The following is a 27,390-nucleotide window of genomic DNA, read 5'->3' as shown; positions in this document are numbered from 1 at the left end:
TGTAGAAAAACTAAAATCCCAAGCACTGATAGGCTTCTCGGTGAGGTGTAAAGATGGCCCAGTTGCCCATGCACCGTCCGTTCGTTGCAGTATTTCGAATCACGTGAATTGTAGTTCAGCTTCATTTGTAGTTTGTTTTTAATTAGTAACGTTTGGGTACTTTTCAACGTTCCTCTACCTAACCGATTCCATTCGGTAATTTTTTCAAACACATTTTATTTCCCTTCCCCTGTGGCAACTCATCTATCTTCCGTATCTCCTTATGAAAACGGCTGTGTATTTGCTTCGAATTATGATTCTACGACATTATTATTAGTTCTGCTTGTTTCATTCTCCCCGCTCTCCATTGTAAGACTAATTGTTTGTATTATTTTCTAAATATATAAAATTAAAAATACAAATAGTTTTACCTTCAATTCTCGTGTAATAGTTTCCCGTGCTTTGTCTTACTCGTTTTATGGTATTCGTTTTAAAAACTTCGTATCGTCCAAACATCAAATCGATAGCGTCTGAACTGGGCTACTGCTATCGTTAAATATTATATATTCTACGTGAATCGTCGCCATGCACATCGCCCCTTCTGCGGGTCGAAGGTGACGACACAGAACTCGGTATTCAACAGTGCCATGAGAATGCTGTTCAGCCTTTTGAGAGCAATCCCTGTTGGAATTGTGGGTGTGGTGTTGATGATAAGAACGGGGAAAAATTTACAATGTGTATCGAAAACAAGACATGAACTGTTCTGCGGCATTTTACTATCTTCTCAAACCTGCAATAAGGGTATTAAATAATAATAATCATCCAGCAGGTTTAAGTGAAAGTTAATGAAACAAAGGCATGGAGTGCTCAAGATGTTTGTCAATGCAGTTTTGCTCCAACGCTTTTGTTTATCAGAGTCACATCCTCCAGCCACAAAAAAGCAAACTAACCACAAGAATGATAAATAATGCAAAACATATCAAAATAAAAGAATAAAACCTACCAAAAGAAATCAATACAGGGCCTCTGCTTCTCACGCAAGGATTTGTGTCCCTAGATAAATATAGAACATATCAACAAATCCACTATGTGACCAGTGCAAGTCGTCCTCGATTTTCATACTTTCGCTAACGTCGCCAATTGAGGAGAGCCTTCCGGCGTGGGTTTTGATTGAAAAGGTTTATTTATTCTCTTCTTCGCATAATCATCATTAAAAGAAAAAATAAAGTAGTACAAAGGACAGGATCGCGCGCTATTGTATGCTCCTCGCTTCAACGTATTCCCTCCTTCATCTCCCTTTGTCGATCCCATATCAAGAGACTACCACTAAACACACACACACACTCACACAAGTACATTGCTCCAACAGCAAACGAATTGATCCTCATCTTCTTGCAACGGTATCCCCACATGGCCAGAACCTTCGTTCAAACGGTATCGGTGTGCGGACACACTTTGATAAGATTTTTTAGCTCGGTAGCACACAGCGCACTGTTCAATCGATTCATAATCGCTTTTCCAAAAGGACATCTTGATCGTGAGCTATTTCGTGGAGTCGATACGCTTGTACTGGCTTCTTGTTTCTTGTATGTGCGTGTGCGTGTGTGTTTTTCTTTTCCAAATTACAAATTTCTACAATATAATGAAGGATGAGGTGTTGTGTCGATTCAAATCCCTAGACCTTTTCTTCCTGCTAGACAACCTCTTTGTAAGCCTAAATTCTCTATCGATAGATACGAGGAGATGGGAGATTTCTATTTCAGAGTTTTGTTTCCACATGCAGTAACAACTCATCGGCGTGCCTCTGAGACCACACTGACGAATGAAAGTTGCCCAACTTTATGGGGAGATTATCAAAAATTAAAAAAATGACTTTGAAAGATTTAAAAGAAAACTTATCAGCGATGCAAATGATACAGAAAAAAACTCAGTGCTAAATTTGTGTAGATGTACGTGTATGTATTGGGTTTGTAAAGTGTATGCTTCAATGATTTCATCTCGAACGATAATTCTTGCTTCTTTCTGCATGTTTTCCTTCCCTTCGATCGTTTCGTTGTGGTTTCCCCTTCGCTTTTCGAAAAGTTCCTTACATTCAATCTCCTTCGCTATGCTCGTGACATGCTTCTTCGTTTCTTCTCGTGCTTGAGAAGCATTATCAATTCCCTCCCCCCCCCCACTTTTGTTTCACTTTCCATCTCGTAGTATCAACTGCATTCGTTCTTCTTTTTTATAATTATTATTACGTTTATGCATTATAATTAATTAATAACGAATAGGTGCTGTTATTGTTTCTCCAGCGATTCTTGCTCGTGCTTTACTCAGCCGTTACTTCTGGTGCTGCCGGTGGTGGTGGTTGCTGGAGCTGGGCTGCCTTCTCTGGAATTTTGTCCTGAAAATGCAAACGAGAAAAAAAAAGGTTTAAAAAAGGTTTCACCTCGCGAAATGCTGGAATATTACGGCTTACCTCTTTTTTGTGTTCGCCTTCACCGTTCAGACTCTCGGTGGCGGATGTTTCGTGCACACCATTCTGGCCGTTCTCGACAGTTCCGTTCTCGGTGGTGCCATTTTCGGTCGTGCCGTTGCTCTTGCCGTTCTCGACGGTTCCGTTTTGCTGCAGGTGGTGATGTATTCGGACGACATCGATGGGGAGCGCGTCCGCCGGGGTGGTGATCGGGAATATGCCGCGCGCGACGAAAGGATGAAATAGGACGACGCGGCACGCCGTCATGTGCAATGTGAAAACAGGAGCGTAGACGAAATGGACAGTTTGACGAGAGGTAGAGCAATAGATAGAACGTGGACAGAGTGAAAGAGAGAGAAAGAAAAGAGATAGAAGGGAAGAAATAGAGAAAACAGAAAACAAGTGTAAGTATAAACAAATATATACAAGTAAAGCTTTTGAATTAAGCCGACAATCCACATCCCCCCGAAATCACACTGTCGAAAAGGAAAGTCGACAGATTAACTTTTTTAATTCACAAAATAAAGCACACAAACATACCAAAAAGACCAAATTGTTTAAAAATATTAGTACATCTGTTTACCGGCATGCCGTTGGTCAATGGGGCGCCGCCTCTAAGAAAACCGGTCATGTGCCGGTTCGAACGATTTCGTGCATAACCCATTCACACTTTCCCAATCCTTCGCGATGTAATTTATGCACATTTAGGCAAGAGTATTTGCATCACGTATCGACAAACGGAAATTTTAAACACTTTTTAATACAAAGCCGCAGATATGTTTTATAGTACACACAAGCAGAAGGTGAGTTGTTGATCTTCATCTTGGTAGAGGAGGAGCACACATTAACGGTAACGATCAAGCATGCGCGGAAAACTCACATCGCTAGATGACGGTCAATGACGGCGAATCTCAGTTAGCCATGAGCGATAATGCATGAGTAGCATATGCTACGGGTTGACGCGTACTTGGATGAAAGACGGACAATACAAAATCGAACGATGTGTCAACCGATCTCCAAAAAGGTTTGGAATTGTCCAGGATGTTGATGTATCATTTTGAACACGAGCGATTTGTATGGAAACATAGCGAGATCGATGCAGGCGAAACTGATGCAGATGCACTACCGAATCGACTAATTTAATATAATCGCCTAAATGAGCGACTACAGAACGAATGTGTTTCTATGATGGTTGGCTAAATAGGCTAAGTACACAATATGAGAAATGCCAGTCAAGAGGTGGAATAAAGAAGAACACTATTATTTTTTTTCAAAACAAAAACTAGCCAGTGGAAGCGACGTTGAGCCGAGAGAATAGAGAAAATAAATTAAAAAAAAAATAAGCTTAAAAATTATGGAACAAGTGTCACTGGATATCGCAATTATTACGAAGAAAAAGAATAAAATCAAATTTTAACGAAGAACGAGATCATAAATCGTACAAAACACTTTTTCTAGCAGTAAAACCAACGCAATATAAAAAAAATTAAAGTAATATGAATTGCACCACAACAAAAAGAATTATCCTATCAGATAGAAATTATTCGAGATCTGTACAAATCCAACCTTAGCAACCATTCAATTCCGCTACGAATTCAATGTTGCACAGCACTTTAGAGGTTAAGACAGTTGTCCGAACATTGTTTTCGCATGTTAACGCATAATCCTTTTCATTAATAAATAACAAAGGTAATAACGAATAAAAAATTGACAAACGAGTCTTGTGTCGTTTTAGGATTGCATAATGAATAAAAATAAATAGTTTAAATTAAAAAAAACCTCCAATACACATAAAACCATCACCCACACGTTTTGTACATAAATAAATAAATAAAACAATAATAAATATGAATCAGCTGTAAAACTCGTGTAAAGATAAAAAAACGCCTAATAAAATGACAAACAAATCAGGCCGCACTATATGTTGTTGAACTAAGATTATAAAATCAAACAAAAACTCATAATGCAAATGTAAAGCAACACAATAAAAACACTCGATCACGCGCGTTTCCTTAGCGAAACAGAAGCAAAATCAAAAACAGAATCAAAACTGAAAGCAGACAGTAGAACTAGAGTGACAGCAGCAGAAAACAGGAAAAACAAAGTGATATCGAAAAGATGGCCCCAACGAAAATCAGAACAGAAACAAAATTAAATATCAACTGCACTTGAATGGTGGTAGCGATTCGTTTCTCCTTTTCCGTTGGACCATCGAGTGGTATGTTGTAGTGGCGGTTTATAAGCTGGTTGGTATTGTATTGGAAGGTGGGCAATATGTCGAAATGTGTGTAAGTGAATGTTTTAAGTAATTGCAATAGACAAAGGAAGAGAAAAGAACAGACAAACAGACAATCAAACAAAAACAAACAAACGAACAAACAAACAATACAATGATAAACAAAACTAAACAAAAAACAACAAATAGGCAACACATATGGTTCACGTTTGCTTCTCGTTCCTAGGCATGGGAGTAGGATGGTAAGATGGGCTGTTGTTGTAGTTGTAGTAGTAGTGGTGTGGTTTCGCTAACAGAGAGAAGAAGAGTGAGTGTGAAAAGCTATTCACCTTTTGCGCGACAGTTTCCTCTACTTCCGCCGGTGCGGCCACAACGGGCACTGCCGGCACTGGTGTCTTCTGCTGTTCGTCCGATTCTGTACTTGCTGCTGTCGCTTCCGGTTGCTGTTGCTGGGCGGGACTGCTGTCGCTGCTGTTGGACACGGGCACATTTGTGTGCTCCTCGTGCTCGCCCTTCTTCTTCTCCACTGGCGCCACTACTTCTTCCTCCTGCACAGCCGCCGCCACCACCACCGCCGCTTCCGTTACCGGGACAACGTGAGAATCAACTGTTTCGAGCTGCTGCTCTTTTGTATCTACTGTTTCATGCTTTGCTACTTCTACTTCTGCCTCTGGAAGGGGAGATGTTGGTGGGATGGAAGGGCTGGTGGTGGACGTGTTTGCGTTAGTTGATGATGGTGCTGGCGGAGGCGGCGGTAGGACAGCGTCGGATTCGGTTTCTGGTGCTGGCGGGCTGGCGGTAATGGTTGTTTGCTGCTCGGATACGGTGGCGGGTTCGGCAGGAGATTCTGGTGGTGGTGGCAGACTAACATCACTCTGGGACAGTGTCGGTGGCGATGGAAGTGACTCGAGGCTGTTCTGTGGCAGCGGTGAGGAAATGTCCACCGACAGGACGCTCTGGTCCAGCTTGGCATCTGCCTCGGCACCGAGAGTCGCCTCCAGCAACTCGGCCGGCACAGCGGCAGCGATGGTGGGCAGCGGCGAGGGCAGCGAATCCGGAACCGTCTCCTCATCATCGACCGCCGGTGGCGGAGGTGGCGGGGGCAGATCATCGATATTGTTACTGATTTCATCGGTCACTTCCTCCGATCCGACCAGTGGTTCCTCTGCCTTGACGGCGCTTACTGCCTCTTCTGCCGGAGCAACGGTGGCTTCTACCGGAAGCTGAGCTTTACCGCTTTCAATCGTTTCGACCGCTTGCTCAAGAATTTGGCCGACCGCCTCCTTGGCCGTCTCTTTGATTGTTTCATCCAGAGCGGCGACAGGTACCGGGGCCTGTACCGGGGCGACTGATTCGGCGACGACTGTCTGTTCCTCAACTACTGGCTCCGGTTCCTGCTTCACTTCGTCAACAACTGGTGCAGTTTCCTGCGCTAACAACTCAGCTACCGTCGCTGGCACGGCGGGAGTTTCAACCGGCGCAACGGAGGACTCATCCGACGACTTAAGTGGACCGACTTCCCCGACGAGTTCAACCTGCGCAACAACCTCATCCTTATCGTCCGCCGAAGGGGCAACAGCGGTAGCGGCCGCCGCCGCCCCTGTACCCTCGACGACGTTCACTTCGACATGCTCTTCCGTTTTAGGGGCCTCTTCGGAACCAACCGGCGGCGCAACGTCAGTTGGATTGAGCGAAACCGAAACCAGCGGATCTTCACTAGCGACCTGCGACATGGACGCCTCAACGAACACCATCACCTGAGAGGGTGGGGGAATGGAGGGTAGTGGGGGTGGGGGCGTACTTTCGCCACCGTCACCAGCGACGACCGTCGACTCCTCTACGACCTTCCCGGACGCTTCGGATTCGCTTGTAATTTCGGAATTGGAAGGAGGAGGAGAAGGAGCTGAGGCAGTAGAAGTAGCGGCAGCCTCTACTGTTGCCTCTTCTGGTTGTTTCTCTACCTCTACAGCGGCACTAGTGGTAGTAGTACTAGTAGTAGGAGTAGTAGTAGTGGAAGGAGTGTTTACCTCGACAACGGCCTGCGGCTCAACCACCACTTTCTCTTCGACCGGGGCGGGGGCAACGACGGGTTCCGGCTCTTCCTCAGTGGCCTTCGGAGCAACAGTTTCGGCGGCGGCAGCAGCGACAACTGGAGCAGCCTCCGGTTCGGCAACCTGTTTCGATTCTTCTTCCTTCGGCTGTCCGTTCTCTACTACGGCGACCTTGGCCACTTCCGGTTCCTTCTCTTCCACGGCTACTGGGGCGACGACGGGGGCGGCAGCCTCCTGGGCAGCTACGGCCACAGCTTCGATCACAGGCTCCTCCACTTTGGTGGAGTCAACCGGAGCGGCGGTGGTGGTGGTGGTTACATCGGCGGCGACAGTCGGGGTCGTGGTAGTCACTTCAGCGGCGGCGGCGGCAGCAGGGGCAGATTCCGTTTTCGAGTCACTTGTTCCCGCTGCGGCGGTGGTGGACGCAGCTTCCTGGGCTACGGCAGCAGCTGCGGTGGCATCCTCAGTAGGCTGGTTAAACAAGTAGAAAGACAAGACAAACGTAAGGATTTAAATATTTTAAAATTAAAACGCGTTTTGTAGACTATTAAACGCGTTTTTTTAGAAAGAACATTCTTATTGATTGGCATAAAGTACACTTAGAGGAACTATAACAAATAAAAAACGCTTGCCTAAGTATAATAATATTGATTTTATAGATTTTTGTTACACGTTTGCTATGACACGAGTTTCCTAATATCAGCATAAAGAGAAGTGTAGTTATTGCTGACAATCAAATGAACTATTCAAAGAGTGAAGAAAAAAATCATTGGATAGTCTCAATAAAACTGCATTCTACTACAACATTCACACCAATACACAATTTTGTTCCGTATTACATCGTTGTAAAAACACCAACAGCCTTCCCGGAAACTTTTTAATGATTTTAAAACAGAAATACAAAGCAAAACAAGGTTTATTACTTCAATTGGTAACAGTTGAGGCAATGGAAAGAGCATAAATACAAAATACAAACACTGTACTAAATTGTACTAAACCAAACGTAGCAATTTGCAAAGATGATCAACGGCTCAAACAAACTAAACATTCCATACACCCACTCATTTTTCTGTGTAACATTATCATTGGTGTATAAATAATGTTCTTAAACACATAGGCAACATACTAAACATCGACATATCGCATTCACCTTAACTCCACCCATAATGATATAGACGATCAGCAAGCCAACGATCGAAACAAATACAATTGCGGGTAAAATCTTGACCGATCTTCAGCAGTTTTCTTTGCAGCGACAAAGAAAACTGAGCACAGTTGTCACACTTTAAACTTTCCGATGAGATAAGTCACAGAAGTAAAGGGTGAGGTGTCCTTGTAGAATATCCTTTGGCCAGCAGGATGTCACAACGCGATAGCACACACGGAAGCGTTCTAGTTCTAGAAGGAGCTATCTTCTTTTCTTCCACGCAATAACGCAAAGGCCTCGACACTTTCGACAGGAATACACACTTTCCGTTTTCCAAGATCGGTTTCCACGATTCCACTCGGTTCGCACAGAAAGCAACAGACAGACGACGCTTAGTTACGCTGGGTGTCGTTCCCGGTAGAAGCTTTGGCTAAAACTGATCCAACGCAACGGAATACAATTTAATTTATATGTCCCGTGTGCGCTCGCGGGCGCTCTCGATGATCCCCACACATAGCTCTCCTCCGAGGCATCCAAGAAGACACCACGGACCGTCGCAATCTATCCTTGTCTCTCCTTGCACCATCATCCGGCAACGGAAGCGCGGTCACAGTCGCCACCGACGTAGCAAAAGCAAAATACCAAATGCCAGCACAGTGCGCAACCTTACCACTCCACACTACCACCACCACAACCGATACGGTCCCCGTCCCCACACTCTGGGGGGGTGTATTTTTCTGTTCCTCCTTCTGCGTCTGCCAGGGCACTATTTTGTCGTCGCCAACCGTCAAACGCGGGGGCACATGGTGGTCGTTGCGCTGTTGCGCACCATATACGCATTAGTGCTGTATATCCCGAGAGAGCGACGGATCCCAGAAAGAACCAGAGCTCGTCAGAGCTCAAGACAAACACATCGAAAAGAAACATCGTCAGTGGAAAACAGGATCAATGGGTCGGAGAGGCGGCCGACGACTGGTAAAGTCAAGCATACCACAAGCAAGGAAAAACGAGCAACCACTGTTGGAATACGCAAACAAAACAGCGAAAAAGAAATGCAGGAAATGCTTAGAGAGACCTCTCCCTAGCCCCCCAAGTTCTTTTCATTCCACTAAGATCAACACGTACACCAACCAATCTCTCCGCCCGCCCTTTTGGGTGGACGTCAACAGATTTTGCAGCATCCAGAACGAAGACGCCGTAGTGCCGAGGTTGCAAGAAGCAGTACGACGACGACTTAAGCCAAGGAAAACGCAGAGGATAACTTGCTCGAGTTCATTCTACTGCTTGCGCAGTAGTGGTGGTAGGGATGTAGTAAAATGAATGAGAATCATTTCGCCGTTGAAGTGGCAAAAGTTGGCCTCGACAGAACCCCGCGATCGTGGGGGGCTGCTGCTGTAAATTGAAGCTTCTTCGCTCGATAACCAGGGAGGGAGTGTGCAAGGAGAAACGGACACAGAACAACTTGTTTTCAATGGGACACATTTATGTTCAGTCCTAATGGGCAGATGAAAGAACCGTTTTCGTTTTTCTTCGGCGCAGACCGGTGCTACTTGATAAATGAGTATATTAAAACGATCCGTTGGTGCCAATTAAGAATCAATTTTATCATTTCACCCAACTCCCCACCAAGCTGCGGTTCGCAAAGGGTGATTAAAAACTGCATGCGAGAAAATCATTGCTTCCCACGCGAGAGACCCTGCCGACACCGGGAACGGTGAAATGCCGCGGTGACTAAAGCCGGTGGGATACGGTTGAGTCAGCCCTGACCTGGGTCGGTGTAAACTTCAAATAAGGAAGAAAAATGGTTCCGCCCTCGCAGAAATAAAACCGGATAGAGGAAATCGCGACAACGGGTTCAACGAGAACTCGGGCAAATAAGAAAAGCATACACACATACACTAGGGAGATAAAGTGGATGCAAAAATCAACAATAAATCAGCACCCAAACACAAACGCTGGTGGTACACCGGGCTCTTGGGTACGCTACCGCAAACATATTTACATGCTCTTCATTTTCAATTAAGTATCGTTCACTTCATTATGCTGCCCCTTTTCACGAAAGAAGGCAAGATGCTGCCCCTTTTTGAAAGTCCCCTTGGCAAGGCATCATGCATACCCGGCTTCAGCAACGGTACACCGATGGACGCGCGTGGGCCAATGCATCTCGGTGTGTAGGACTGGGACTCCATATTATTGACCATGATTTTTCAGAGACTCGTCTGGACTGCTTTCGTCGAGCAGACACTTCCTGTGCGCCCCCGAAGAAAAGCTTTTTTCCAACCACTCTCCATACCACGTCGTGTACGCACTACCGCCATCATCGTCGCCTTCGCAATAAGGGCAGCTCGGGGTCTTCAAACGGAGGCGAAAGGCGCAAGAGAAAGAAACTCCACTAATCCCACAATATAATCCAGATGCAAACGCAACGATCAATCCACCCCCGGATTGAATGGCGAAAAGTCGTCGCCCGCAATCGTGTGAGGAGGCGTAGAGAGGAAATATCTATCCACGGTGCACAACATTCCGCAGATGCATCACAATTCCACCGGTGGAAAATGGCGATATCGAAAGAGAATGGTTTATGGCTTCCGATGTGAAGAGAAGCGGTCGTCGGGTCGGGCCGAGGTGTACAAAATGTATTTTGCACACGAAAAGTGACCCAGCTTTCGCTTGTTTCGGGGTTTACTTGGCACAGAAGGGGTAGGGGTGGTTCCGGATGAAAACCAATCGGGCGTAAATATGGCGTTGTTGCAACCACCGGCTACCCATTTGTAGGATGTATACACACACGGGCAATAAACGGCAAAAGCACAGCACACAGACGCCTAAAGTGCATTGGATGCATTCCCCTCCTTTTATGTTTCCTCTCCCCCAGGCAGGTAACCACCTCCGCGCCCTGATGCCCCTGTGACCACAGGAAATCCTTGGGGATGATAATGGAAAGGTAAACCATAGCAATCTCAAGAGAGCGATAGAGAGGCTTAAAGCGAAGAGCCACTGGCTAGCGTCCAAGCGGACATGTGTCGATGGGAAGGAATTTGCCACACTTGATTGGGTTGGGTGCTGCCGTATAGCTAGGCCAGGCCATGGTCTGGAGGCTGATGAACCACGCATGCAGCCACACATTCCTTGCACATTGGCGCAGAGGAGGTTTGCTCGCACATCGTAAGGCTTTTACTCGGAAGTTACGACAATTCAGAATCCTATACTCTGCGCTGCCTGTGGCCATGGTGAAACGAACGGACGCGCTCGCATCTCATCATCGGTAACACGAATCCCTGCTTCGCTTTCGACTCTAAAAGCTTGACGATACATGCCGGGGTCGGGGTCATGTTACGCTTACCTGAAACGGTACACAAGCGGCATTAATTTGCATGGTATCTGCGTGGTACGAACACATGTTTCCGTTCACCTGCTCGTATATGAAAATTACCTCGGAGATGTGGCGGATCCGAAAACCCGTGTTCATTCCGTTGTAGCAAAGTATGACTAGATAAGCCCCGAGAGGCTGCGGTTCCCCTTCGGTCGTTACGGCGACCTTCTTCTTTGTTCCTTTTCTTGAAAGGAATCCCATACACACTATCAACCCCCCTTTTTCCCATCCGAATGTGACAAGATATGCTTCTAATTCATTCTTCGCCCACACGATATTAGTAAGAGGTTGTGGAATGACGTTCAATTTGGTTGCGATAAGCCCGACATCTCGCACCATCCTCTCGACCCGACAGGATAGCTTTCTCATTAACCCTTGTCGATCGATGCTAAAAATGAGAGATGACAGAAGGTGGTCACTACAATACTTTTGCGTGTTTGCCGCCCTGGGGGAGACTAATATCGGCATAAAACACCTACTGGCACCCAATGACTGGGTGTCCATATAATTCGTAGCTGGTTTTGGGTGCAACTTGTTACAGAAAAATAAAATAGTATAACATAAGCCGTCGCCGCACGCTGGAACGCAGCACGAAAATGTGCCTATTTTTGGACCGAACAACTCTCGCAGCAGCACTCGTTTGAATGGAAGGGAAAGATTGTAAGACAGAAAACTACTAACAAAACAAAACGGTACCGGCAAGTAGGAAGAATGGCGTATCCGGTAGAGTGGCGTTTGTCTCCAATTTCGGTAAACTTAATCGTGGTGCCTTTATTTTACTAGCTGACGCATCCACCAGGCGAAACGGAACAAGATGACGCCGAGAGAGAGAGAGAGTTCCGCTGCTACTGGAAATGTGTTGCGTTTAGTGTCCGAGCATGTTGAGAGTCAATAAAAACAAATAGTATCATAAAACACTTACTAATTGTGGATAATATTTAAGACCAAATTAATTGTCATAAACGCTTCATATCTTGAGTTTAAAAAAATGAAAACTTGTGAATGAAAAATGAGTGTTTTCAACGAACAAAATAGCGGAGAATAGTTTTACATTCTTTCCGAGTTTCATGCTCTTTCTTTCAAAATAGATGCCCTCGAAACTGTGTGCTAACCAATTTCGACCGGAGACCGATGGCAAAATTGCTTGCGTCTGCGATTTGCGGAAAGACAATTTTTAAGCAAACACGACACAATGCGTCCCTTCTCTCCACCCACTTGTCTCATATCCCCCGGGTGGGCGACGGTATTGTTTATTTTATTTTGAACGATCTCTGACCGGCAATACATGGCAAAGAATTCGGACAAATGCGCTGTGTTCCTTGTGCATCGATCGAGTCCATCAAGCGGAGTTGGGTTGGATAAATGTGCGTCATCTGGAGGGAAAACAGAAATTAAAACTCTACACTACATTCAGCACACATGCACCCTCTGAATGCTTCAACGCCATTGGGTAAAATACTACGTCGCGCTGGTTTCATTGAAGCTTAGGGTACGTCATTACATTTTCAATGCTGCTGTTGTTAAAGCAGTGCGATTGAAAAAACAGTTTTTCGTCAGCATTTGTGTTTCGTAAAAAAATTGAAATCTCTATCGTATCACAAGCATCCAATGTCTGATTTCCGTGTCCTTGTTTCTGCCTCTGCACGGAACAATTATAGCACTATGCGGAAGCACACACCTCAAGCAAACCCCTTTGGAAACCATATGCTGCTGACCAAATTGTTTGTTCAGCCAGTATCCATCCATTCCCATGTAACCCCTTGGAGTGGTGTCCTTTAAGCATTGGACTCTTGCTCGTGCCGGAGCCATGAGTCATCCGAGTCTAAGCCAAGGATTCGGTATACCAAGAAAATCCATTTTCAATACACGGCACCCTACATTAATGCTATACCGAGATCGCGTGTCCCTTTTTTGCAAAAATCTCTTGTGCACTCACCACCATTATCGTACGAACGGTACAAAACTTCTTGTTCGTCACCAACACACATCAGACTGGCCCTTCGGGGCAGGAAAAATTAAAAGTGTGACGCCACCACTCGGGCCTTCTATATCCCATCCCCCGGTTTTCTACGACTTTTTAAGTGCTTTGCAAAAACCTACCCCTCTCTCCTCCTTAACTCGCAGGACTCATTTGATGGATCAAAATTTGATTTGCAAAAATATAAAGCACTTGCCTCCGTGTAGACGCACACAAACTGCCACACGCATCAATCGTTCTTGTTCTTGTTGAGTTAAAAAAGGGGTTGGATAAAAATGCACCCTCAATTCTGCGTTGCCTACAGGGCAATATTTTGCACAATGGTTCAGAGGATTAAAGTCGAAATGAATTCAGCAATGATTTCCCACCCCCCCGGCTGCATTGTTAGTAAAACGATACCAACTTTAATTTACCAACACATCGTTCGACGTTCGCAACGGCGAACGAAAGGACACGACTACAGATTTATCCTTTTTTGGATTGGGAAAACACCCATGGCAGATAAACCCTTTTTCCCTATCGGTGTGTGCTCACGGTTCTGTTTTCGGTGGAGAGTTTGTCGATTGCAATTCTCGCTCAAACACAAACTCTCGTTGGTTTGTCGGGGGTGAGTCATTTTTTATTTTCTTTAAGCAAAAACATCCTAATATATTCAGGCAATGTAAAATTAAAAATGGGAGTGAAAAAAGTACTATTTATTACCTGCAGGTGCCAAAACCGAAACATGGACCATTTCGTTCGCTTCCAACAGGGAACGTTTTTGTGTGTGGACATCGACAAACCAAATCGCAAATCGTAATACAATTTACACACATTGGCTAGTTGTATTTAATTTATTTTCAGCTTGTAAACAATATTCCTAACTTGAACGTCCATAAAACCTCATGGATTGTTATATGAACGCGACCTTGCCCAAAAAATATATGCCTCGTGGTTGGCAAGCAAACACGTCAGCGTAAAATGGTACGGAAAGATTTAGTAGTTCAAAAGCGAAGCTTAGCATCTCGTTCAAAAAAATCATGCTACATTCCTGTGTTCTTGTGCATGTAAAGAAAATTCATCCCACATTCCATCATCGCCTTGCCACAAAGTGTGTGATTAACGCGAGCGGGCGATTTATGACAGGCGACGTAAGTAGGAAGCACCTGCGCCGCAACCACCGGTTCCGCAACAGCTGATTTTGCGCAATTCGCTGACCTTGACCGGCGAGAAAAACCGACGCAAAACTACGTACTATTTATTTCCGTTCCCGCGGAGAACCGCACAGTGTAGTGTAGGGGCTTTTACTATTCCGTTTAACGGAAAACTAAACCGAATGAACAGAACGTAAAAACAAGAACGGCAAGACGAAGGTGTGTAGAACGTGTGGCGGAAGTTATTTACCGTTAAAACCCTTTCCTTTTTCTACGAGCGTTGGAAGGGATTATACTGTTTCGGTAGCATTTAAAACTCTTCACTCTCATTTTTTTTCCAACGAAATACAGTCAAGTGGCTGCATTTGCGAATGTTTTGCGCATTACATTTCTCCACCCACGCTGGTTTGCGGAAAATGTCCGCACGTGGCGACTAAAACAAGGCGACGATAGATTTTCCGCATTGATTCGTTTCTATTGAAGGCACAGAATAAAATTGTATATTTTTTACTTAGGCAATGCAAATACACTCCAAAACCAACATCATCTGTTCCGGGCGCCGCAAAACATCTGCACCCTCGTGCGCATCCGATAGCGGAGCGAAAAATTAATTTCATCCTCAAGGACACACCGCCGCGCCAACAACCCCAGCGGCAGTGTTCTCTGTCTGTTTCCTTGCAAAATTGCGTCAGCGGCGTTATGAAAGGCCAGCGCGCTCCGGCCAGAGATAGGAGTGAGGATCCCGAATGTCGATCGATAGTAAAAATCTTAACGATCGTCCACGCGACCGAACGACGTTTTTCGGCCGGTGGTCGGTGTCCCGGTCGGGGAGGACCGTCATTTTCCGGCCACCGGTAATGTGTTTTTTCGAAACTTCCATCCAACACCGAACGGAGCGGCGCACGCTATCGTGCAGCGATTTGCCAAGAGCAAATCACCCGCCGTTCCGCCCGCTTGCAATGTGAGATGATTTTTGTCGAAAATAGAATCTCAACAGCACCGGCTACTTACAGGAAATATTAGGATGGAAGACGGCCACCAATTTAGTGGCGTTGATGGAGAACACAGCGTCTTGCTAAATACGTGGATCATTTATGGAGGGCAACGTGGTGTAGAGAAGTGTAAAATCGAATTGAAATTCGATTCGTTTTTTTTTTGTATTCTAAATCAACTATAAAATGTTGCATTAAAAATTAATTTGAGAATCATTTGGAACTATTATCGCTTCCTCAAAGGGAATGTTAAATATGCTTCAAACAGTTGCGAAACCATTTTCAGGGACATTCATTTTCTCGACGGCAGTACTAAGGGATGCTAATGTATTTCCGTAGCGATACCCCGACCATTCGGGAGACCCTAACAAGATTCTATCCCTTATTAATACTTCTTGAACCCATCATCGAAATTAAAATTCCATCTACATCTCATCGTATTAGCATCTTGTGGTATCAACTTTTTTAAGAGGTGGCACCGAAGGCAAGACGGTCGGTCGGTCGTCCTACAAAGCATGGGACGAACGGAACAGCGAGTGTTTATGTTTTCCGAAAATTTGCCACTTCAAAACAGTTTTCGTCAGCAGCACTAACATTCATGAGCAAGCCAACGCCAGATCCTGTGCGGCCCGCTAGAGCGATTGGGAGGGGAACATGATTGCGAAGAAAAGTGAAACCGTAATACATTGAAATGTGGTGCGTGGGAAGAGCCAATGCCATGGACGACACGCTTGATGGTGCTGCTTTAGCGGGTGGAAGGGGCAAACGCGCCTGCAACCAATGGGCCAATATTTACAGCACCGTGTGAGGCAAAAGAAAACATTCTTGACACTGAACTTTGTCGCAGCGTTTTCGCCGTTGCCATTTTGTACGCTGCCAACACACCACCACCACTAGTCGGCGCGTTATTGTTTCCGCCTCGGCTGACGGGGGGAGGTGGGGGACAAAATTGTGGACCCTTTACTAGCTTGACGGTAGAATAATATTGCGATGGTGGTGCTGTAGTTATTATTATTGATAAGGGGCAAATAATTTAATTTTGGAAGAAAGTTTTCCCAAAGAAGAATAACTTTACTTGTTTTTGACAATGGAAAACTTGCCAACAGTCGTTCGTTTTTCCTGTCGTCATCGCCACAAAAACACACACACAATAAATGCAGTGTGCTAGAGAAACCGACGGTTGATAAATCGGTTTTTCTGGCCGGCTGCCAACCTATCGTACTCGATTATAAATGTACTCCCTAGTATCCCGCCATAGGTTCGTCCATTTTGGCATGCGCTACCGATGACAGCCATGTCAACGGGGCGAAAAATTGAAACAAAAATTACCCAAATTAAGTACAGTGTAGGAAGGTACGATTCATCTGCCGAGATGATCGTGTCACTGATGAGAGGAAAACACCTTTTATTCATTAACTTCTTGGGACGATGAGGGAAGCTATGGATTATCCGTTAAAACTCTGCTTATCATCTTGAAAAGTGTAAGTTTGAAAATAACCACTAACGAATGGCATTGGGAACTGGCCATGAAATGTCGGTGTGTTGTTAATCATCCCAAAATAATTCTGAAACATATATGAAACGACCGTTTGAAGATCCATGCTGTTTTACGTTTATCAACAAATAAATACTCGCACAAGAACAATAACAAATGAGTACCCGAGATTAAAGTTCGCTCCAGACATTCACACCATCAGGACAAATCTCAGTACTCACCTCTTCCGGGACCTTCTCGCACTCTCCGTTGACTCGCTCCTCGTCCTTCTCCTTCTTGGCCGGTTTCTGTTTATCCTTTTTGCTGAACGACAGGCTACGGAAGGACCACTTCTTCTTGGGCTTCTTGGCCTTCTTGTTGGCCTCGTCGGTCGTCGCCGCGGCTTTGCTGTCGTTCAGGGACTCATCATTGCTGCCGTTTTCGAGCGTCTTGTTGTTCGCATCAGATTCGCCTTCCTTTTCCGACGTCGGAGAAACGGCGGCCGCACTGGTGTCGCTGGCGCCTCCACCGCCACCACCGTCGCCGCCCTCTTTGTTGGCTTTCTCTGTGGCAGAATCTTTTTCGTTTTCGGCGGCATCCGTTTCTACTTTCTTTTCCTATCGTCCGTCGACGACATCCATCCGTCAGGAGTAGAAGGACCACATACGGTACAACACGCATCATACAACACAGAACGGAAACATTCCCAAATGACGGCCAGTGTTTTGGGAGGGGACGGAAAGGTTTGAACCACGATGAAGATGAATTAGTATGTGTCATGGACGAGATGCGGAGAACAAACATGTGGTACACAATATGTTGTGGAGAGAGAAGAAAAAACGAAAACAATTTATTAGTAAGGAATGAGTTAAAGTGTAATGGTAAATTTTCGATGATATAAAAAGTCAATCCTCAAGTTATAAGTAGTTAACATAAATAGTTTCTGAACTTTTTCACCTTTTGATAAATTCGTTCATATCAAATCCTGCAAATGTGATGTTATTTAGTAAAGTAGTATTTACTCATTGTTTTAATTAAATTTCCTGCGTGCTTTTGCTCACGTTCCATTGGTTGAGCTTGTTGCTTGCCAACAAGCGGTAATTTTTCCAGGATCTTTCACTGCATAACCGGTTCGACAGCTAGAATTGAACCGATTGCATACATACCGGTTCATCCGAGTTTCGCCGTGATGTATGCAAGCGGTCGTACACATAACGCTTTTAACTTATAACACTTCTTATTCCGTTACTATTTAAATGGCTCGCCAACACTGTGGAAGTTCCCTTTTTTTCTATTGGCAATCGAAACTGTCACGCTGTTGAAACGTTGAGCATTCAAGCGTGAATACTATCAATTGATGTAATGTAAACAAGATTTTGTTTACATCCACTCGTCAGTTGGTGTGCCTGTGATCGAGTGCGACTATCCCAGGCACATTCCTGGCGCGTGGTTCATCATATCAAAAGACAGAAACGGGGCGCGCGCTACGCCCCGCTGAAAAACTGAGCGGCGCGCATTCCACCCCAACTGATAACCTCCATGCATCCGATAGACGTCCGAGTCTAGGGTGGTAGAAAATGTGGGATGGTTTAAAGTAAACAATCAGCCTTGTCCGTTAAATTATATCGAGGGACGTGGTGGAGACGAAGAAGTTTCCCGTGGATTGTTTCTAATCTCGACGAGAACGGAACCGTCTTAAAATATGTACGAAGCGAAGGGACTTTCCGATGAAACACTTCCATGCGTCAAAAAACTATGCAAACGTCAACTTTTCTTTACGTACTTATGTTTATATTTAATCTAAACAATGAGAAGCATCGATCTGGTTGAACTGGAATTCAGTGACAAATCAGCTTTGAAAACTAGTTGCTATAAATAGCCCTTCGGGGCAAAGGGCTGTATGCCAGTAACTCTGATACGTCGTTTCCTTCCCAAACGTGTTATCGCTAAACGCAATCAATCGACAACACATTATAAATTATGCCCTGTTTACAAACAAAATGGGCTCATGGAACTGGAAAAATACAGAAATAGCAACCTTGGATCATAATGAATCATTCACTACCTCCGTGGGCAGATTGTTTCTGCGCAAACATTCAATCAAGCGTTACGTTGACTTTCTACGTTTGATTTCTCACGTCCCTTTTTCCAAGCTTCTGTGTTTCCTTCATGTTGCCTTTTTGCCACGACATTATCACGTGGAAGCCAGTGAGCGAAAGTTTTCTAGGAGCGGAGGATTATCAAAGGGTCCGTGGATGATCCCGCGAATGCAGCTGATTAAAGGCGCCACAGATGCAGTTTATAACCTTTCGCCAAAACAACATTATCACCGCGCAATGTTTTCTTTCCAAAGGTCGTAAGTATCATGATTATAAAGCCTCCGATGAAACAACTAATGAATGTTGGGCAATCGAATGGCGCAACCCCTGTTTAAAAGCTCTTTCAGCATGCAGAAGTACACCCAGGGGTGGGAAGGTAGTATTGGCCAGCCGAGTATAAATAGAGGCGATGTATAACAAATGGAAAGAAAGGCCAAGGTGTGTTAGCGCCGCCGCCGGTACGTTTGCGATACAGTTATGGATCGTGATAATTTAAAATGGGAGCAAAACGCGGCCGACCTAGGCCGACGAGGCCGACCGCTCGAAAAGAGCTGCCAGACCGGGATACCATCCCGAACCATTGTGGGGGCGGGGGAGGGGGTTGCTTCCGCTCCTCATGTTTCTCGTAACCGAACTGCGTTCAATATTTTCCATTCAGCCGGTGCCTGCGTGCTCTCCCCGATGGAACTGCGCATTTGCGGACGGGATAAGCCATATAAAACAAAACAAAAAATCTGACAACGAATCACACAGGACTTGCTGATTCAGTTCCCCCACCGTCGATTGCCAATTAATCTATTTACTCCCACTCTCCCCGCGGTGCTCGTTCCATTGCGCGTGTCCGCCGGATGATGCTCCTGATTGCCACCCACCAAACGCTGGTGGTTGTGGCATCGGAACCTAACCTTGTTTACGGTTGAATACGCTTCTGAACCGAATGAACCACCGCCCGACGTCTCGCGCTCGGCGCAGTAAATCACTGAATCGAAGAAAGAAATCATAAACATCCAATTAATTGGTTTTGAATTGCCGTTAGTGTATCAAAAATTTACCATGGTGTGGCTGCATGGATTCTTCCCCTTCCCATACACATTCGCTGGGAAACTCGGCGAAAGGTGGGCCCCGCCAGTGGTCAGATATAAAGTACTAAAGCGGCACCCCCGGTTGGCGCCAGCAGCAGTGTTGTACGCAACCACATTAGACACTTTACTTTTTTCAACGTTTTTCTTTTCTAGCGCGGGAGAAATTCGTGTAATTGGGAGGCTGATCCACCTTCAACCAGCCCCACCCCACCCGCTAACCGACTCCTTATGAGAGACGCGAAAGCGTAAATTATGATTGCAACCGAAGTTTTGAAGCCATCAGAAAATAGAACGGAACATTTGAAGAATTCCATTACGGAAAAAGAAGCCAGAAGGGTAAAACACGCGTGAACGAATATGATTACTTTGAACTCAATTTAACTCTCTTTGCAACAAAGTCGAAAGAAGGGAGGAAAAACACTGGCAACACCTACAAAAGAAGCACTTTTGAGGGGTACACAGAAGCAATTAGGAGCACGCGTTAACGAGAACCAACGTAACATAGGCGAGCATTCGTAGCGAGGCCACACTTGGTTGATATGTTGGAGGTTCGTGAAAAAAGAACGCATATAAATAAGATGCTAAAGGCGTTGAAATATCCACGAACACCAATCTATTTTGAACAGACTCTCCCACACATTAGGATTCCATTTTCTCAGGGCATTTTTGAAAAGGACTAACAATTATTGCTTCTCTTAGTGAGCATAATAGCATTGGCGCCCCTTGGCCAAACTTTTTCGCATACCAAAACGCAACGGCGGCAAGAAATATCACCGGCGGGTTGGGGCGGCAAAAACACAGTTAATGTTCTTGCATGTTTTCTTTCCAATCACTAACTTTTCTCCATCCGTAGCAAAGAGGACATTGCAGGCATGCGTGAAGGAAAGAGATTGTGTGTGTCCGGCGTTTACCAGTTGTACGATTTCAATCGTCCCAGAGCTTGTGCCGGCGGCGCGTGGGCTAAACCATGCATTAAAACCTCGAAAGTAATCATATCTCGCCGTTTCAGAATGAGCGGGAGCTTCCTCTTAGCTGTGAGAGGTGGAAAAAAAAGCCTCCCCCGGGGGTGGATTCGGGTGGTGGGTAAGTGAATTAGAAAGCTATCAATCAAAACTGCCCCTTTTGTAAGTGCGCTCACACGCGCATCGACATCGAAAAGTGTGAACATGAGTGAAAAGTAAGACTCGTACTCACGCGAGCCAAGAGGAATCCTCTTCAGTGGTTTCGTTTTCTCTACGTTTAGGTTTTTTTTTGTTCACCATTTTCTCACGAGTATCTATGTACACGTTCCGACATTGACGGCGGCATCTCGACACACAGCACAATCATCCTAACGATAGCTTTTATGAACGCTTCGCTTCCGATGGGCCGGACGACACGCGCTCGCTGCTCCATTCCATGAATCATAAATTCCGCACCGACGCCTCTCGAGAGGATGAGGTTTGCAGCAGCGGCGAGATATGCATTTGTCCAGACTAAAAGCATAAAACTTAGCACGATTTTGCCACCTATCTAATTACGGAAATTTGCCCAAAGGAAAAAGCCCACGAAACGCACAGGCGATCGCACAGGCGATCGGGAGGAACAACTCCCTTCTGAAGCTTCAAATACTTATCGTGAAGCGTGACGATGATCGTGGGGCCAACACCTTTAGGGGCAATACTAGTTTTCGCGCTGGTTGAGAAATAAATTTAGAAAACCAATGGAATGTGCGCTAGCACTAGAGCTAGCGCGTTTCTAAACCTTTTCCTCCTTCTCTGCATGACAAAGCGTCTCCAATCATTGGTTCTTCGAGTGGGTGAATCGATTTTCATTCAGCAAAATCGTAATCGGGCACGCATTTCCTGGTGCAAGAAACGCACAATTTAAATTTAGAAATTGCTTTCCCGTTTCCCACCTCCCAACCAAGACCCTGTGTGTTGCGTCGTGCCCACAGCAAAAGGTTCGGAACCCCTTTTGCTAAACCGTTAGCCCCTATCAATCCGCTTTGTTTTACCCAAACGCCAAGAGCAAAAGGGTGGACGACGACGTTGGCGTTGGGATTCAGATTGTTTCCTTCCCGACCATCACCGCCACCACGCCGCCAACCCACCTTCCGACACACGGATAGGCCTCTTTTCGAAGGGAGCAAACTCTGATTGAACTGAACTGGCCATGGGATTCTCCTCGTTTTCCTCGTTTTGAGACGCACGAACGACGGCGAGCGAACGTTTTCCCCCCCTACCGGTCCTTTGATTAATCGTTGCAAATAAATTAAAAATAGCAATCGCGCAAACAGCGAGGACAGCATCTTAAGGTCGCCTTCGCAAACACTTGGGGCCATTGTGTCGTTAAGCTAACGGAATAGTAGAAGAAGGAATTTGCAGACATCCAGGAGGTTCCACTTCGATTGTGAGATATAAATGAGGAAATTATACCAATTACTATTAATTATCCGTTATTGGAAATGAATGTTGTATGTGTAATCTTTGGGGTTGATGTTTGAAAACTATAAACATACATTTAAAACAACTTCAACCAAAGCACGTCGTTCCTCTTCAAGGCAGTTTTGCACCATCACGTAAAACATTCATAAATGAAAAATAAAGAAGGTAAACATTGGGAAGTTTTCCTTCGGCCAACCAAATTAGACCCTTTACGCCAGTGAAGTTGTTATAATTAGAACATTTTAATTACGGTTTCTCCTTACTATGCCTTTCGGTGTAAGTTTGCTTCATTCATCGCCCACCGGAAAGCTTTTAAGTCGATTTAAGAGAGCACGCTACGCTTTTAATGACTTCCGAAAACCGCGTTCTTTCTTTTCGGACTTGCGAGATTCAAAAAAATAAAAACATACAAGTAAAAACGGGTTCCCATTGTGCCGCAATTTTATCTCATTAAAATTTCAAACGGCAAAAGGTTCCGGGCAGGTAGCAACAAGAGGCTGCTTTGTGGGACAGTGGGGGGCTTTAGAGTATGCTAAACATGAACGTAATCAGTTTCAGTAGCGCACTTCGCCTTGCGCGTGAAGTTTCCTATGGGACAAAATGCCATCGAATGGACCACCCTTGCATTAGAAACCCAAGTTTATACCCGATGTTAATGGGCGATTTTGATTCCCACTTTCTCACAAAGAGTCTTCGTGTAGCACGATTTCAAAGCTTAATGTAAGCTATTACAGCGACAGTTCTCCTCCATTATCTAGGAGAGACAGTATCAGATTCATCGTAAAGATTGCCACAAATCATGATCAGTCGAAAATGTATTTTCTATCGGCATTACTAGCTTCTCCTCCAAACGGTTCATCAAATCTAACGGGTTGAATAACAGCTTGGTTTCGTATCGGTTCGTGGGTTTTCATTTCCCTCCGCAGCGCGTCACGCATTTATTACATAAAACGAACGTGATAATATCACGTTTCATATTGAACTTGAACCTGACCGATCCGCACCGGCAGGGGCAGTAGCATCACCCGAAACGACGGATACAGGATAAGACGCAGGCGTGCCAGCACAAGAAAGAAGGAAAGAACAGGTTTTAAAAAAACAACCACAACAGGGAAAGTAAAACCCGTCAAAAGGCGATACCATAACTAACGAATGAACTTTCTCTAATTAGCTAGAAGCAAAACACCACACCACCGTGCGGAGAACCTTTTTCACGCCAGCATTATAATTTTCCCCTCCGCACGGGCACTCCCTTCCGCGTAAACTATCCTAATGCTTGGGTATCGTTCACGGATTCTAAAGATTATTTAACGTCTATAAGTCACGCAACGGGGAAGCGACGGTTGCGTACGGGAAGAATATTTCGGGCGGATGCGGTGTGCGTTGATCGAAAGCATAAGAACGTAGAATGGAACAAATAGGAGAGAGAGGAAAACGAGAAAAAAATGATCTCTGCTGTGCGAGTGGGATATGTTTGTCTTCAGACTGGGAAGAATCGGGCAAGAATCGAGAAGAGCTAGCAACATTTTTACACCATTTTTCAATTGATCTGTTGAAACAATACAAGAGATGTTGGTATCAATATTGAAAAAGGCACATATAAAATTAAATTGCTAAAGCTTCAAGCAAGCACAGGCATCGCATGATTCTCTCATTCAACATGCAGTTGATGTCAAGTGAAGCGTCATTTCACTAAAACACGACCCATCCCTTTTTAGACATTTCCCCTTTTTCCGGTGTGAATGTTTCCCACCGACCAGAACCAGTTCTTCCGGGTGAGGCGATTTCGTTCGGAAATCTTTAAATAAATTCCTTAATTTACGATTATGTTGTTGGCCCTTCTCGCGCGTCTTCTGCCTTCTTATTTCTGGTTACCGGCTCGTAATGGCAGGATAATTCTTCTCTCGGGGGGGTGTAGCTCGAGATTTATGGAACGCGTGCATAACGTCGTCACAACGTGCATTTACCCTTCTAAGGTGTTTTGTATAAAAGAAGGGGAAAAGGTAGAGACAGGAACGGGGAGAGAGAGAGGGAGTCAAGTGAAACGTAAACCTGCTGTAGTGTCTCTAACTCAACCCATCGTTTTCGATTTGCGTACACTCCTAACAAACGCAGACAACAAATGCACCACCATCATGCACCGACAACATGCACCACTGTGCAGCAGCACCGCCACCAGACTTTGTTTGGGTTAGCTGCAGCTTCCAGCAACAGAAATCAGAAACACTCCTCCGACTCTTCGCAGTCGTGTTTCCTGCTGCTGAAATTAATAACAAATCCTGCGCTCTTTATGTTCTCCTTCCCTAAACAGACGCGTCGCGAGTGCATGCCCGTTACACGCCGCGTCTGTCTGAAGTCAAACGGCAGATTATTTAAAAGCTGCGGCAGCTGCCAGAGCAAAGACGCAACAGCTAAAGTGCATAAACGCTTGTGCACGAGACCAAAATGTGATGCACACGCCAGGTAAGGCAACAAACAAAAAGGCTCCAGCAAACAACAAGGTACTTCGTTCGTTGCGTGCGCTGGTTGTGGCAGAGATTTGCAACGTGAAAATTATCACCTCTATTAGATCTTCTAATAAATTATGCATATAATGTGCGCGCACGAAACTAATGTTCACAATCAACCTCCCCCACAGGGGGGGACGACACGACGTCGGCTGGGACGTGCGCCCACACACGCGTAAATCGAAACTGCCGCGGGGGGCGACGAGGAAACAACATCTCATGGAAGATTATGACAGTAAAAGTGGATTCTCTTTCGGTACCTTTTCCGCAACACCGCCCATGTATCGACGAATGCCAAGGCCCCGGCCGGTACGGACCACGTTTGCGTGAGGTAGGTCAGTGTCTTGTCGTCTGGGAGGTCCACGATAAATGCCCGCAAAATATGGCACTAATCTTGAGCTTTGTTCCTCGTTACCCACTCCAAAGCCGTTAGTTGGATTACTTAAAAAATACATTAATATAACGTTTCGTTTTTCTCACGTCACTTAACAGACTGAGAACATGATCATAGGAAAATTATTCTTTAATACTTATTGTGTTGGTATTTGAGGAGGAACTTTAACCCACTGTTGCGATCTGTTGTTCTCTAAACCATACATTTTTGTAGAACAAATAAATAGCATTTATCCCACAACGGAATGATTCCGTTAGCAATTACTTTTTATAATAACATAAGGACGCAGTAATAATAGGGTGCTTGACTTTCGTCAAGTCCTAACCCACAATACAGATAAACAATAAAAATATCAATTAAATTATCATTATAGCAAACCAGAAATAACATGTCTTGGCATTGTTGGTTTCTTCCAACTATAAAATGAACAATACATTTGTTTGCCATAAGATAATTAGTTTATCCACGACTAAATACTCACGTTGTCACCGTCGTTGTGCTGAGCATCTCCGTTAGCCTGTGCTTTCAGTTGATCAACTTCGGCGATCTTTTCTAACTTTCCGGCTCCTTCTGTAACGGCTCCTTCCTTGGCCGGATCTGTCGTTATGTTGACCGAGCGCTTACTCTGTGCCAATCCCATGGTTAATCCTGAAGAGGAAAGATTAAAAAAAAAATTCAATGTAGCAATCCTGAAAACTATTCTTCTGTACAATTCTGTTTGGGAAATGGTTCTTCTTGCTGCAAATATGTTACAACTGTGTTGGTATGAAAAGTTTTAAACCATGGACGCTCTGAAACTCTCGATACAACAAACTCAGCCGTCAGATGAAAGAAACATTTACAATACGTGAACATCGAGCTGCCTTGAGAAACCAGGTCGTGAGGTTAGTCTTGTTGTCGATTACAATTAGATGGACCAACAAAACCCTTTATCGGGACCCCACGATAAACGCTATTCATAAGACATTTTGTTTGTGTTTGGGTGAAAATGTTTCTATGAGCTCATTTTTAGAATGTCAACCATACCAAGATAGTAAATCAGAGGGTACCGATAAAAACAGCAGTAAACATCAATCTTATTCATGTTTCATCAATGTTTAAGTGTAGTTCCAGCAACAAATGCGCCTTGACAACCTCCATCAGCCAAGCCTGTGAATAAAATGTGCAAAGCTGCGACCACTTCAATCCTCCTTCAAGGCCAAGCCGGGTTAGTTATAATGCCATAGTCATCCACAATCAGCACCATTTGCAGTCCATTAAGAATAGGCTACAGTTACGGTCATTACAAATCAACGTAGCAAATGGAACTGGGCAATTTGATTTTAACCATCATGATCCAGACGAGGAATTTCAATAACTTTCGCGAAGTGTGCTAAGTGTGCTCTAATAATGTTTAGTATACCATTCGATACTTCCTAGAAATGTCAACTGGTTTCATTATTATTTATACGTTTGTGCGACTTTTGGCAATGCTTTTCATACCTGTAAACCTCTTTTTTCTCTGGAGGCTCTTCTCGAGCCCGAAATCCGGGTGTGCCGAGCACTGTCGTAGATATCGCCAGCAAATAAAATAGATATTGCGATTACTGCGGATAACTTCACAACACCAAAAAAAAACTTAACGCTGACGGGTCGAAGGGATTAAGAGACAAATAAAATCCTCACAAAAAATAACACTAACTTTTGAGGCAATTACGCTTCACATCAACAACAGGAAAAGAAACTACTGCTTATGCTAGTTGTGATCGGACAAGAATCATGGCCGTGTCGGGACTTGCCAAAAAGGCCAAATAAGCGTGCTTTGTTCTGACGAGCGCCGTTTCCTATGTTGACAGCAGTGTTGCCAATATGAGCAGTTTATAAATACAGAAAATTTGTGTTTAAATTTTTCGCACATAAATAAACTACATTCTATAAAATTTATTTAATAATAATTAATACATTCCATTTTTATCGATGCGGTATCTATAAAACATTCTAATAAGGTGTAATTATAATTTAAACGCTCGACAAAACTTATCACACATATCGGTTGACAAATGTTTTCAAATATCTGTT

The 27,390-nt window shown here is 44.7% G+C and overlaps 1 protein-coding gene across 1 annotated transcript; it reads right to left on the bottom strand.

The window, feature by feature from the left end:
- Window positions 1–1,072: 1,072 nt before the first annotated feature.
- LOC131262354 (A-kinase anchor protein 200-like) lies at window positions 1,073–27,086 on the bottom strand. The gene is made up of 7 exons (XM_058264341.1): window positions 26,815–27,086; window positions 25,814–25,980; window positions 17,067–17,441; window positions 6,893–7,198; window positions 5,006–6,835; window positions 2,444–2,590; window positions 1,073–2,368 (listed from the first exon to the last, which is right to left on the bottom strand). The coding sequence occupies exons 2-7, from the start codon at window positions 25,970–25,972 to the stop codon at window positions 2,294–2,296; spliced, it is 2,892 nt and encodes a 963-aa protein (XP_058120324.1). The 5' UTR covers window positions 25,973–25,980; window positions 26,815–27,086; the 3' UTR covers window positions 1,073–2,293.
- Between the last annotated feature and the right edge of the window lie 304 nt (window positions 27,087–27,390).

The sequence above is a fragment of the Anopheles coustani genome, chromosome 2 (genome assembly GCF_943734705.1).
Source record: "Anopheles coustani chromosome 2, idAnoCousDA_361_x.2, whole genome shotgun sequence".
In the NCBI taxonomy this organism is placed as follows: domain Eukaryota; kingdom Metazoa; phylum Arthropoda; class Insecta; order Diptera; family Culicidae; genus Anopheles; species Anopheles coustani.
The sequence above is the reverse complement of the archived record's forward strand: the minus strand, read 5'-3'. Positions and strand labels throughout refer to the sequence as shown.

What these genes read in the sequence shown, in the direction of transcription:
- LOC131262354 (XM_058264341.1), bottom strand. Translation starts at nt 25,972, where the DNA reads ATGGGATTGGCACAGAGTAAGCGCTCGGTCAACATAACGACAGATCCG. An exon ending in AGCACAACGACGGTGACAAC is followed by an intron (nt 17,442 to 25,813) that starts GTGAGTATTTAG and finishes GACGGACGATAG; the next exon opens with GAAAAGAAAGTAGAAACGGA. An exon ending in AGGAAACTGTCGCGCAAAAG is followed by an intron (nt 2,591 to 5,005) that starts GTGAATAGCTTT and finishes CACCACCTGCAG; the next exon opens with CAAAACGGAACCGTCGAGAA.